This window comes from Camelus dromedarius, chromosome 14, assembly GCF_036321535.1.
Source record: "Camelus dromedarius isolate mCamDro1 chromosome 14, mCamDro1.pat, whole genome shotgun sequence".
NCBI lineage: Eukaryota > Metazoa > Chordata > Mammalia > Artiodactyla > Camelidae > Camelus > Camelus dromedarius.
The window spans coordinates 21,241,119-21,254,838 of NC_087449.1; the positions used below are offsets into that span (position 1 = coordinate 21,241,119).

At 39.5% G+C, this 13,720-nt stretch overlaps 2 protein-coding genes across 8 annotated transcripts in view; one reads left to right on the top strand and one right to left on the bottom strand.

Annotated features, from left to right (window-relative positions):
- The window catches only part of MIER1 (MIER1 transcriptional regulator), a 56,464-nt gene extending 43,785 nt beyond the window's left edge, over nucleotides 1-12,679 (bottom strand). Inside the window, exons 1-3 of one of the 7 annotated variants that reach the window (XM_031465339.2) lie at nucleotides 12,535-12,679; nucleotides 11,341-11,441; nucleotides 8,552-8,625 (exon numbers count right to left, since the gene is read on the bottom strand). In XM_031465339.2, the coding sequence (XP_031321199.1) occupies nucleotides 8,552-8,625; nucleotides 11,341-11,441; nucleotides 12,535-12,601 (242 nt within the window). In that variant the 5' untranslated portion in view covers nucleotides 12,602-12,679. Of the gene's footprint in view, nucleotides 1-7,099; nucleotides 7,252-8,551; nucleotides 8,629-11,340; nucleotides 11,442-12,005; nucleotides 12,119-12,218; nucleotides 12,328-12,534 lie in introns of those variants that run through there. The other 6 variants (XM_031465335.2, XM_031465334.2, XM_010989002.3 and 3 more) reach the window with 6 other exon arrangements.
- Nucleotides 12,680-12,701: 22 nt separating this feature from the next.
- The window catches only part of DNAI4 (dynein axonemal intermediate chain 4), a 78,237-nt gene continuing 77,218 nt past the window's right edge, over nucleotides 12,702-13,720 (top strand). The window contains exon 1 of the mRNA XM_010989074.3: nucleotides 12,702-12,974. Coding sequence (XP_010987376.1) covers nucleotides 12,928-12,974 — 47 coding nt within the window. The 5' untranslated portion in view covers nucleotides 12,702-12,927. The remainder of the gene's footprint in view (nucleotides 12,975-13,720) is intronic.

The following is a 13,720-nucleotide window of genomic DNA, read 5'->3' on the forward strand; positions in this document are numbered from 1 at the left end:
TTCTTCCTTTAAACTTCTGAAATAGGTTTACATGGCATAAACAAGAAAAAACAGCATTTTCTTCAAATTAGCTTAAAAGAAATAGTTCTTTGAGCATTTGGCTCTTTCTGAACACTCCCATAATTATTCTATTTAATAGTCTTCTGATAAAAAAGGCTGATTAAAAATAAGTTATTCTACTGCATAAAAGGTACATTTTCATTGATCTTATTAGATATTGGCAGGAACAGATACTGAATTGTGACTGGCATCTATATACTTTAGTTTGTAAAAGGACTCAAACTGTGCTAAATGCCAAAAAATACCATACTGATTGTTGTTTTACTGGTAAATAGTTACCACTTTAATGTTCTGAAAAAGGCCCCAAATATTTTCTGTTCATTATCAAATGTTTAGAGGACTGGGAGCATTTGTAAGCATAGCTGGCATAAAGTAGAACACCCAGTGCTCAAAGGTAGCACTAATCATATTAAGTCAGACATACTAGAATGTTTCAAGAACCATGATTTGACGGATGGTATAGCTAGATTAGGATCCTTGTAGGGGGAAGTAGGGATGGTTTGCCTGTAGATACATATTTTAGTACTCTGTGTTTAAAATAAAATTCCACTGTATCGACCAGAGTAGGATGGGAGTGAGATTGATTTCCTGAAAGTTAAATCAAAGAGAGCTTCTGGAAAAAAGGTATTTGAAAATAGTTTATACTATAAACATTATTTTTGCCCAACCAACAAAGTGATTATCTTTCAAATAAAATACGGGTTTAGTTATCCTAAAACAGGAAATTTCAGTATAAAATGAGGGCATTTTTTTATTTAGGTATTTAAAAGAACAGCAGAACCAAACTATGTTTATATAGTACTGCGTATTTTCAAATGTATAGTTACTTGATCATAAACCTAGCAGTAATGCCTGCCCCACCTATCTCATTTTATAGGTTAGCAAACCCAGGGAGATAAACTGACTTGAACAAGGTTCCATGGAAGGTGGTGAAGGTCCTGCTCCCTTCTATACCTCCCAAGGAAACAACTATGTAAAAAAAAAGTTTTCTCTTTACCTTTCTCCTCTTCTCTCTTACTTTCTCTGTATTTCTAAAGTGGTTTTCATCTATTCAAAGCATGTTTAAAATGTGACTGCAAGTTGTTATCTGTCATGTCAGACTATTATCTATGTCTCATTAGGAACTGGTGTCTCTGATAATACCCTCCAGGACATCTACAATGTCTACCATTAATGACTACAGTAAATTAGAAAGGAGGAAGGAGGGGAAAAAAATAAAACTAAAGTTAAACAGGTACTCATTTGTAGCAATATCTATTTTCAGAAAAAGCTCAAATTATAAAACCTGAGCAGTAAAGAAGATTTTACACTGGGGATTAAAATGTAATTTAAAAATGCACTCAGAGATTACTGGTAGAAATAAGAGTTGATCTAAGCATTATGGAGATCATCTTGCCAACGGGAACTTACTCTACTGATACGCCTAAAGAAGCACACTGAGATATATGTATGTAACATTCATTACCATGAAGTTGTCCACAGCAAAAAGTTGGGAAAAAATTTAAAGTCCATCATTTAACTAATTAGAAATGAAATACAGTTCTTCCAAGAAAGCAAATACTATTAATTTATTAAAAAGAACTCAACAGTTTTGTTTGTGTAGATTGAGAAAAAAATGCTTAAAAATATATATGTGTACATGTATCTAAACAGATAGATATTTATATACATTAGGAGTAAAAGTTCAGAGGAGGGAGTAAATTGGGCTGGAATAAACAGAAAAAGTTTTTACCCAAGAGGATACACAAGAATCTGTTAACAACGGTTACCTCTAGAACATGGGTTGAAGAAGGCTTTTTTCATTTTATACCTTTCTGTACTGTGGAATTTTTTAACCACTTGCAAGCATAACTCTGTTTTTTAAAAAGAAAGCTAGAGGAGATTATCTTGTGGAATTATGAGCCATTTTCATTTTTTTCCTTTACTTTTAGATTTTCAAGAAAACCTAGTATTTGCCTTTTTTGTAACAAGTCTGTAATTTTGAAAAATAACCTAATTTTCTTTTAGGTACACTCATAGTTGTTTTATCTGAGACAGAAAACATTAGAGAGATAGACACAGAGTTTGAGTATGCTAAATCAAATCAAAAAAATGAACTGTTAACTTTTATACCTTCACCCATATATATGATTTAGCTGATCAAGTTGCTAATAGTCGTAACAAATATTCAATGCCTCAGACTCATTCAAATGTTTATCTTCTGCATTTTTCTAGACCATGGTAAGAAATATCTCATATACCAGGAAACTATAAGTTGGGAGAGTAAAAGATCAACTAACTAGAATATCACCATTATTAAAACATAAATAAGTAAATAAGGTAGTAAAACCACAAAGTAATCATTACTCTTTCATTCTAGGCAATCAAAAGCGTATTTTCAATGAGTATAACTGTATGAACTAATTGTTCCCCTTAAACCAATTCCACCACCATTTAAGTATTATTATTACCTACTTAGTAATGTGGACACTAAATCAGAGATTCTCACAGCGACAGGGGTGAAGACAGAAGGGAGTTAGGGACCCTGTGTCAAGGGCTCAACATCCCTCTCTTCCTCCATACAAAATTGAACTGTTTAACTTTGCTGTTACTCAGAATAATTCTGGGGCATAAATGAGGTTAAGAAAGTCTTAGAGTTAAAATTAGCAAATTTACTACAGTAGTAATAATTTAGAGGATAAATTGCTATTACTAAGCACTAGGAATTCAGAAGCCTACTAGGTTCCAGCCTTAACCGTGCCACAGACAAACTGCATGATCTAGGACAAATTATATAAACTTTCTGCTCAGTTTCATTTTCCCTTAGATGAAAAGATTTAGATTTCAAGTTTAGTTCAATTTCCTTTGAGATCTAAGTTCTTTACTTTTATTATAAATTGCTTAAGAGACATAACACTACTGAGGAGTACTTAGCTAAATGGATGGGATATGTTTAACAGACTCTTCTCAGTTTGTTTTTTTTTAACTAGGACTATTGGGAAAAGATGATCTCAATTTGCAAAAAGCTATTGGGGGGTGCTACTTTATGAATTTCATATCTATATAAACATAATTATAATAGCCATTCTAAGCCACAGCGTAAGTCAAACAGAATGGGTCCCAGGTAACAACTGATAGGTGAACTTAATCACTGCAATGAATTTTGAAATCATTTGCAAATTCTCTGAAATATACAGGGACTCCATCTTAACTCCAAGCAAGAAATTTCTATATACCTGACTGCATTTCATAAAGACACGCTGAAGTTTCAATGGCAGTGTCGTATTTCTGAATTATTTGGGAAAATGATTAGTCTCAAGAATTCTCTAAAAGTAACTCACTTCTATATTTCCCAACTTATCTTTCCCACCTTATCAAGTGTTTTGACCATTACTCCTTCTGAATTAAAACTTTTTATGACTTTCATGCATTAGTGTCAAGTACTTCGGATATATCTTTAATAGCTCTCAAGTAAAAATACTCAAAAAAAATTTTTTCATTAGCAGTATAGAGAATTATTTAAGGCCTAAATTCATTGCAGTGAAACAAGTTTCGTTTAGAGTAGAAATTAAACACTATCAAGAACAGCAGTCAAGACGATCCTATTTCCTTAAAAACAAAATCCAAGTACCCTCAAAAAATGCTAAACAAGGAGTCTATTTTTAGGAGAACCGAATGGAAGGATGTGATAATGAAAAAAAAAAGACTGTGTATTATTTTGGAAAATACTAAAATACTTAAAACTAATATATTAATAGCAAATCCATTAAATTTTCTTCTCTTTCTGAGACAACAACATGGCCTAGGTAAAAAAGACAAGTCTTGCACTATACTGTGGCTTTTTTTCCCTGAAAAGGAAGTCCCTCAAGTGTTTACAAACTCTGAAATAAAAGACAAATTGTTCATTCCCAAAGGTCCCTACACCACATTCCTTAAAAACCCAAAGGATCGACTATTTCTTCCTCTTATTCTTTCTTTCGCTGCCTTTGTAAAACTGCTACTACCCTATAATTTCCCTCCTTTAAGTGTGACTAGAAGAGCGTCCTTTTAGAAGGTTGATTAAAAATTTTAAGGGATAATAAGCAATGAGAAATTATTAAAAAGTATTAGGAAAGGGAGCATATGCGATTACTTTTAAATGCATTAAATATACTTTAAATGTTACTACAATTTCAAGAACTATTAAATACATACTTCTTATTATGGACTAAGATGATCTGATCAAGTATGAAAAAATCAGTATTTGTATTTACATCTAAAGCAATTCATATTTAAGAATTAAATATTCTTCTGGAGAAACAAGGTCAGGGTCATTCTCCTATGTAGGAAAAACCGACAACAAAAAAGCCCAGAAGCATAATAACTACATTTATCTCAGGAGACATGTTTCTTCAATAACCTGTTTTCCCTCAGATTCATCAAATAAATACATATTCTCACGCTGCACTTACTGTAATTTCACCAGTTAGTGTCAATCCTCAGGTCTCCTTAACCAAAAAGTGCAATAGCACAGCACTTGAATTATTTTATCACATGCTTTATGCTGGCATCATAAAGAATGAACTTCCTGAGAGCTCACACAAAAGCAAGTAAAAGCACTCTATAAACCAAACATTTCTCTTTCAACTAATTTTTAAAATGACTACTCTCTAAAACCAGTCTAATTACTAAAATACTGATAGGAAAACTGCAAATTAATTTTACCTTTCACCACTTCACCTGTTCTATATTTTTTGTAAGATTCAGATGAAAGTTCCTCCACTCTTCCTTCAAATTCACTATAAACAAAACCATCTACAAATAACTGAATATAAAAGATGAATTTTTAAAAGATACCACGTCACTAATAAAAAAACTGCACTGAAAACAAAATTCAGGTTTCTTCTTGAAGTTGAGCCATCCGTGCGTTCCTACAGAACATGGAGAGTTCCATTCTCCAAGTGATACAATTTTTAAGAAAACAAAAATATACACTTCAAAATATTAGGAAATGATTAGTGATTCAAAATACTGCTTTTCCTCTTACATGAATGCAACCCTTTTTAATCTCTAAGTCGAATAAACTGTTAAAATGCTTTTACTTACATATTAAGTTTTCAGCATGCTGGGCAGTGAAAATTTCTGGGTAAGGGTTTTTTAAGCTGAAAATTTACTGTATTTTCATACACTAAACTCTGTTCCATCAATAATATCTTGCTTTAAAATATAACTACAGATCTTAAAGCTCAAACCATTGTGAGCAGCACTACAAGGGAAGAAATCACATTACCAAATACAGCACAATGCTGCTTATCTAATGGGAATACACTGAAAGGGGGGAATCCACTGAATGTAAATATATTTACATATTTAACAAAATATATGTAAATCCAACTACATAGACTCCTTCCCGGCTTACCTATCAAGGAAAGAAACATTTAAGAACCTCACCAAGACTAAAATTCTTTCAGACCAGTGGAATAAATCCAGTCTCATTTAAGTGAAATACAAACTACTTTGTTTTCTCCAACTCATATTCCGTGAAATACAATTCTTTAACCACAAAGAGCAAAAGAAATGGAAATAAATCTAAAGATCTAAGTTTAGTTTTCAATCAGAAATACTAAAATTTAAAAAATAGTACTGGCAGCGAACAATCCTGCTACAGTAATCTCTCTTTCTCTTTTAAAAGCAAATACTCCAGGACATAAAGTCAGTTTCCAAAAAGAAAGGAGGACTCCAAGAGACACCCCAGAAAACTGTTAAAGTCCCTCCACTCAACAGGTACTTGAAAAGGCTTCCAAATTAATATTTTTTTCCATAACCTATGTTTCTGCATTTCAGAGTTTAGAAAGGAAATATGGTATTGATAAAAGTGTACTCACCATTGACTTCATTTAGCAAATAATGAAGACGAAAATTGGGGGTTGAATGGTAAATATAACCACCTACTTCCTGAATCTGTTTTTAGGCGCCTCTAAGACAATGGAAATGGTAATTCTCACAAGAAAGAAAAAAGCCTTATCAATCATTTGAGAGTGGCTTTACTCAAAGACATAAAAGTCCAAATATATCGCCTCTTGAACTCCAGCGAATAAAGGAAATCGAAAGAGTAAGGGGGAAAAGGCAAAAAAAAAAAAAAAAAAAAAGCTTAAAGGTTCAAATCACAGGCAGAAATTTAAATGTCTAGTTAACATAAATCAAATTTAAATTAATTTTAACGGGTTGTTTGCCTACCGATTTGAGGCCCCAAAATGTAAAAACTCACTACCGAAGAAAGGGGGCTTTGGGAACTCGTTTACTAGAAAAAGAGCAAAAGGGAAAAAAAAATTCTTCCCTAAGGGGAAAAAAATTGTAAGAGAAAGAACACAAGAACAGACAGCCTTGATTTGGAAGGGGGGGAAAATGCCTGGAAAGTGATGGGGAGTAAGAAAGGGAGAAAGCAACTCTTACGATATGTAGAGAAAAAGGTCCTATGGGGGAAGACGGGGGAATGTCTGAAGAAATGGGGAGACTCCCCCCACCGAGACCCACGGATTGCGAAAGACCACGTTCATTTCACCACGCTCATCTGGTCACCAGCAAGAAAATTACAGAATTAATCACAAGCCGTTTTCCTTAGGTTTTTCCCAACAGAGACGGGATGTGAGTAGCAAACTGGTGGGGGTAACGCATAAGGGCGCAACAGCATCTCGGTTAGGGAGGGAAGAAACTTCGCAAGAAGAGGAAGCAGCAGCTCCACTCCCGGCCCCAGCACCGGCCGGCGAAGTTGCGCCACAGGCGCCACGGCCGGCAGGCGCCCCCTCCCCCTCGTCCCTCTCTGCACGCACTACTACGCTTCACTCGACCCTTCAAACTGCCCCCGAAGTCCAACTACGCCTCCGCGTCCTCCTACCCCCGGACCCATCCCAACTAAGTTCCACGGAAAGCTCCCGCCCAGAGCGCGGCCTGTTCCGGACAACAGGTGGGCAGTGGCGCCAGCAGGGCTGGGCCTCTCCTAGCCAGGCCCACTCCACTCCTCCCCGGCCCGGACCCGGGGGCGCCCGGCTCCGGGACGGGGAGGGGGAGCTCGCTCCCTTACCTCCGCCATATTTGCCGTACTGACGGGTCACATCTCCGCGGCGGTCGCAGCTGGGTCACGGCCAGAACCCGGATGTGAGACTCGGCAGCGGGACTCCAGCCGCTGCCGCCGCCGTCTCTGCCGCTCCCGCCGCCGCTGCCTCGGCGGGAACGCGCAGGAGCCGCCCGAGCGCGCCCACCACACCCCACTCCGCCCCCTCGCGGCGCCCGGGCGGAGCAGGACTGGAGGGAAAAGGCCGGCGCGCGCGCGGGAACAGGAGCGAGCGCGCGAGGCCCCGAGGCAGCCCTCCCCGGGAGGAACTCGGAGGGGGCGGAGTCAAGGTGGGTGTGGGGGGAGGTGGGCGTCTAGGCGCCGGGCACCTCCCGTGCCTTAGCAGATCCGAGACTCCAGCCCGGGAGAGGGCTCCAGGGACTGGAGAGGTCAAGGAAAGGAGCTAAAGGAGCCGCGTTCAGCATTCACGTCGCAGGGGAAAAGATACATTACGTTCTACACGTAGGTTTTTTTTGAAGTGCATTTGTTGGAAAACGGTTGTCGCTGTGATGCAACAACGGCAAGTAGTGCGCTTTGAAAGCGCTTATCCCTTGACAAATGTTTCTCTCGGTTGATTCCCGACAGGAAGTGTAAAATCCCATATCCTGAAATCTTAGAGGTCAGAGCAGAGATTAAGAAAAGGGTTTGCGCTAAGTGGTCTGCCATCCGTGTATTCCATTTGCTTTTCCTCACACACCTTCTGCAATGCCTGTAGCAACATAATTGTGCAACAGCTGAATTCTGCACTAGAGAAAATTTTTAAATGTGAAATACTAACAAGCTGCTCTTTGATGGATATAAATAATCTCCGACTCCACTGCATGGAGGGAGAATTTGCTTATTTGCAATCCCTGAAATGCCTGCAATTTAAGTTTCTGTTAATGTATTGTCCTAGAACTGCCAATTGGCTTTGATGATAATTCTGATGATTGCCAGAGCCAATGATTGCGAAATAACAAACATGTTTCACTTCCATTACTAAGGCAGATACCGGGTAATGAAAACGTGCTATTAAAACGTGCACTAACATATTTTACCAAATCAGGAATTAAAAAGTCTTACTTCATAAAGACATTCCCCCCAAATGTTCAAGGGTTCTTCTTAATGCAATTTCAGAAATGACTACCAAAGTCAGTTAAATATGAAAATAATTCCCTCCAAAAAATCTGATGCAAGCACTACAATATATTGCATAAATGTGCACACATACAATTTTTAAATTGATACTTAACTTACAACACAATATGGGGAAGGCTGTTTTAAGTTATTTGTATTCCCTTAAAATACTAGACTCTATTAGTAGTTTCGTATTTCCAAAGAGTCAACATTAACTTGAAATTCTTATGTCCAATAATAACTTGTGCATGAATATTTTGTGCATTTATAGGTATATGAAGTAGCTGCTAAGTGAAAGGACATTACCTGGTAATTTGACAGGAAAAGAGTCCACAGACAGTCTGTAAACCAATTAAACATAAACATCTGATGCACATTTTCTACTGAAAGAAAAGCAAGGGAAAGAAGAGAAAGGAAAACTTTAAGGTTCCCAAATCTACAAACAATTTTTACCATTAACTGTACCGTAAGTATTTTCATTTTATTTTTTAGAATACTTATATAAAAAAATCCTTATTTTTCAGGATTCCTTGGGAGAATAAATATTTTAGCATAGGTATATAGTTTCTAAGAGTAACCCTGTTGAATTACCTTAGTTCTTTGCACTTGAAATAGAAAAGACTTTTTTACAAGTCAGTTCATTTTCAAACAGTTTTCACTTTGAGATGCTTGATGGAAACAGCTGTGAAGGCAAAGAACAATGGATGTGCACAGACCTGAGGTGGGTAAAGATAAAAAGAATAAGGAGCCTAGAGGTAGAAACTCAGGCTTTCTAAAACCATCTGGTTGAAGGAGGATTATCCATTTAAATACAAAAGCTAACATATGAAATTTAACTGGTTACCAAAAGGAAAATTAAAAAGTGTTGTCAAAATGCAAGGTACAGGAATAACTCAGTTGCTTAAGCCCATTTAATCTTTGATTCTTCAGTTAAACCATCAACAGAAATCCCAATTGTGATAAAGAGGTGGGGAGCAAATCCCTTAACCTACTGAATGAATTGTGAAATTGTCAGGAATGTTGAGGTCTGGGACATATTTGAATAGATATCCATCTTACTGATAAATGACTCTCAAGTTTATTCATATCGTGTATCAATTTTACTAATTTTAAGTGGCATTTTATTGCTTAGGCGGAAAATCCCCTCTACATTTTTCTCCTTCCTTTTTTTTCGTAAACGTGGGTTCAGTGATTTTTTTTTTTAAGGTTCAAATATTCTAAAGGTAAAAGGAAACAGCTCCAATGTTGTAACATATTACTGTTGAATTTAGTATAGTTCTAATCCCATTTTATTCTAGTGACATACTTTTTTTTAAAAACTGTAGGAGCCATCTTAAGGAAAGCAAAGTCTTTCTCAAAACTCTTGCTTATGTCTTCAGTATCAAATATGTAAAAATTAATTATTCATTACCATAGAATCATAATGTTGGATAGGACCTTAGAGGTTGATAGTCAGTTTCTACCCTGTCTAGCTAGGAAGCCCTCATCCTGTTTCCCCACTGCCAGGCTTTTCTGCCTATGCTTAATCACCTCCAGTGACTTACTGTCTCATGGAGAGGCTGCTCTTTTCAAAATGGCTCTAATGTTTGGACCATTCTTCTTTTCATGATTTACCTCCTTGTTACTTCCACCCATTACCCTAAGTTCTTCAGCATTTTGGATTAATTCAACAGATGTCATCTTTGTATTCAAATACAAACACTCAGTATTTATACTTGGGTTAACAAAAATAATCTGTAAACCTATTGATAATAGATGAGCTAAAAACTGAACATTACAAAGTTGAAGGCATGAGAAAATTCACCATTACCTATGAGTTGTTTAAAGTTTTAGTTTATAGTCTTTATTATTGTGATATCCAAAATGGTAGTTCTGTTAGAATTGTGTAGTAGAATATTTACAGTTAAGCTAAAAGGTGTGGTTAATTCCAATTATATGTGAGGTTTGTGGCTAATGTCCCAAAACAAAACAAATTACTCTACAAAGCCTGAATAAATGCCTCTTTAGCTCCCATTCCCCACCTAAAGGCTTCCTTACTTTCAGGCAAACTAACATGAACTTTTACCACATTAAGCTACTCAAAACTGCTATTATACTGGGAAATTATTTTTAAGGAATTTACTGAATACTCCATTAAAAAGTTATTAAACAATTTTATAGAGGCTGCAGTACACATGCACACACACGAACCCTGTCAAAGTTATTATTTTGCTATGAACAAAAATATTTTAAGGTCTCGATTTTACTTCAATCAGTACCTCAAGCTAACCAATAAATAAACCTAGGAATTTACATATACCTAGGAAATATAACCTTTTATTCAGTACCAACGCCTGATTCAAATATAAGTAACATATACCTTTACTATATAAACATGTTATGCAATTCAAAAAGGCACCTCTCAAATGCACCAAGAAAACACCTGTAAAAATTTAGAGTCTGGGGCTTTTTGAATGGAATAGATTAATACGGTACATTCAAAACCCTAAAACCAAGTTCTGTATCTAACAATTTTCAGACTCCATGAGCCCCCTTTGAGATTATTTTGTAAATTCGTTCCTAAAATTTTTATTTAAAACTACAGCCTACACATAATATGCAGGTAAAAATTTAAGGATAACTACTAATTTGGTTGAAAATACCTAAATGCCAAAAACATTTTTTAAAATGACATTTGAGAGAAATTGAGAGCTTTACCTCTACGTTAGCAGGCAGAATGTACATTGCAAAGCAGTAATGCATTACATTTGGAAGCCCCACATCTATGCAACAATCAACACCATCTTTTTGTTGGTTTGATTTTTATTATTAATGCTACCCCAAACACATATTATAGCTTTTTGGTTTTTCAAAGAACAGTTCTGGTTTTTCCTTCGTTAAGAGTTTTATCCAGTGACCTCATTTTATCAGATTATCACAAACTGGTATTTTGATAGTTCTTAATATTGTTGACACGTTATTTTTATCTCACCCAAACTCTGCAAATCATTGGCCCATCAGCAGTTCTCAAACACTGGAAGCATAATATAACATTTATATTACTTGAGGGAATTTGGACTTTCCCTCCCTTAATCTCCAAGTGTGCCCCTGCCTACCAGCATCACATCCGTCTTGTCTGCATTGAACCTCAACCAGTTGGTTCTTAACCACGTCCGAAACTCAGCCAGGCACTGGGAGAATCGAGCCACCACACCATCTGGATCAAAGGAAAGAGAGCCTCAGTAGTAGTGAGACCAAAGACCACGATGATGTCGCAAGCTCACCATTCACCATGTCTCAATCTTTAAACAAATGGCCAGGAATTAGGACAGTACCCCATGACAATTTTAGAAAAACATTAATGAGCCTTGAGTCATGCAATTTGCAACCAATGGTAAAGGAATAAAAGCGACCCAATAAATAGGTCGCCTCATTCCGCCCATGACTGAAGAAAGGTTCTCTCAACTCCAGGTCATTTCGGCTAAGCGGCCTCAGGAGACGGGCCAGTCTTGTAACTGCATAAGCTTTTCTGCAAAATTAAGGATTTCAGTGTTGGAGAAAGATTTAGGGATAACGGGCCCAGAGAGAGGTAGTGATTCGCCCAAGGTCACACAGCAAACGAAGACCAGAAATGGGCTCCAGACCAGAGATCTTTCCATTAAAAGCTTAAAGAACAAGGCCATTCAAACGCAGAGGAGGCATCTGTCGCCAGCGATCCCCTACGGGCGGGGAGGACTTCATTCCCTCACAATAATGCCCTCTTCGAGCCTCTCTTCCCTACCTCACTCCCTTCCAAAAGGGCCAGTTTGCGGTGGACCCGGCTCACCACAGGGGTTGCAGTGGGAGCCGGAGCCTCCCGAGGTTGAGACAGAACCCGAGATACACTGGAAAAGAGGCGGAGCCACAGGGGGGTGGTCAGCTTAGCCCCACCCCGACAGGCTCTGGGGGCACACTGGAGAAAAGGGCGGAAGCGGACAGGGCGAGGCGAACTCACTCCGCAGCGGACTGCCGGCGCGCCGTGGACGCCGGGGGAGATAGGCTCCGCCGCCACCGTCAAAGCAAAAGACCCGGCTGGGCGGCGGTGGGAGGCTGAGGAGCGCTGCGCATGCGCCTTGGGGGGCCGGCGCCACTCTGGGAGGGGAATAGAGCTGGGAGCTTTCCCTTAACCCCTCCCCGGAAGTTAAGGGTCTTCCGGGCGGCATTCTGCGGTGGGGGAGGGGAAGGGAGAAAGGGGACCGAGGACATCTCCGGAGCCCCTTATCCCAAACAGGACTAGGAGAGGAAAGATGGTTTATGGAGGCTGCACTTACAGCCGCTGCCGCTGCTGCCGCCGCCACCTTCGCTGCTGGCGCCACCGCCTGAAGAAGCCCCATCCATCCGCCTGCAGCCGGGAAGACTCAAGAGCCTGGGAGGGGCCTGGGGCCGGGGCCGCCCGCCTCCTTCTTCTAGTCGTCGTCCGGAGCTTCCTCTTGCTCCACCAACCCTCTGCCCTCCCCTCCGCCTCCGCCCTCCTCCTCGGCCTCCAGCCGCCAGCCAACCGCGCGGCCGCTTGTTCAGCCAGGGCTCCACCGTCTCCATGACGCCGGGCAAACAATATAGTACCTCGGCCGGAGCCGCTAACGCTGGGATTTGGGGTACAGGGACTCCAGAAACAGCCAGGGAAAGCGGGTGGTCTTCCACTCTCCAGCCAGCCAGTCGTCACCATGCCCATCTCTCCGGTAAACAGCCGCAAGCAGCTGAACCTCACGGTGTAAGTCCCGGCGCTAAAACCTTAGTCTATCCCCCTAGGTCCCGGAGGGAGGCCTTTCAGATCCTATCTCTTGCTGCATCTGTGTTCAGTCAGCAGCCCTCGAATCTCCTAGGCGGCAGTGTCTCCTTCCTTGGTCTGGTACGGCCTTTATCGAACCCCTTCTGCTGTGCTTGCTGTCTGAAAAAGGACCTAGTTTGTTTAGAACCACCTCTTCTAGCACTGTTCGGTTTTTTGGGGTTTTTTTTTTTTTTTGGTCTGTAGTCTCAAGCTTGTTGCCTCCAAGCTGTGCCCAGATGTTCAGTCCTCTCAGCTTCTGTGAGCCACCAGACTGAACATTACTATGCTCTGTAGTCAAGGTTTTTTCCTGCCTCCATCCTACCTTAAAACTCATTACAGCTTACAACGTTCTATTGTTCTGCAGCAATTAAATGGGGCCTGGAAAAAAGCACACAGCTCTACGGATTTGTCTCTCTTATAACTTCAAATGGCCAGCAATTCCACTAAAGTTTCCTAATTCATTCACTCTCCCACACTTCCAGACCACTTGTGTTCTGTCTTTTTAACCTTCAATGTCTCCCCTCTCCAATCTCTTCCAGCTCAGCTAATCTTTCTTTAGCAGAATTTGTTGAAAGGTCTTGGGAGAGAACCTTCCCTTCTCTCTTGAATGTGGTACTCAGGTTTTTGTCCATCCTACCACTCCACAAAAAAAGAGCTTTTGTGAAGGTCAGCAATAGCTGTCCACCCAA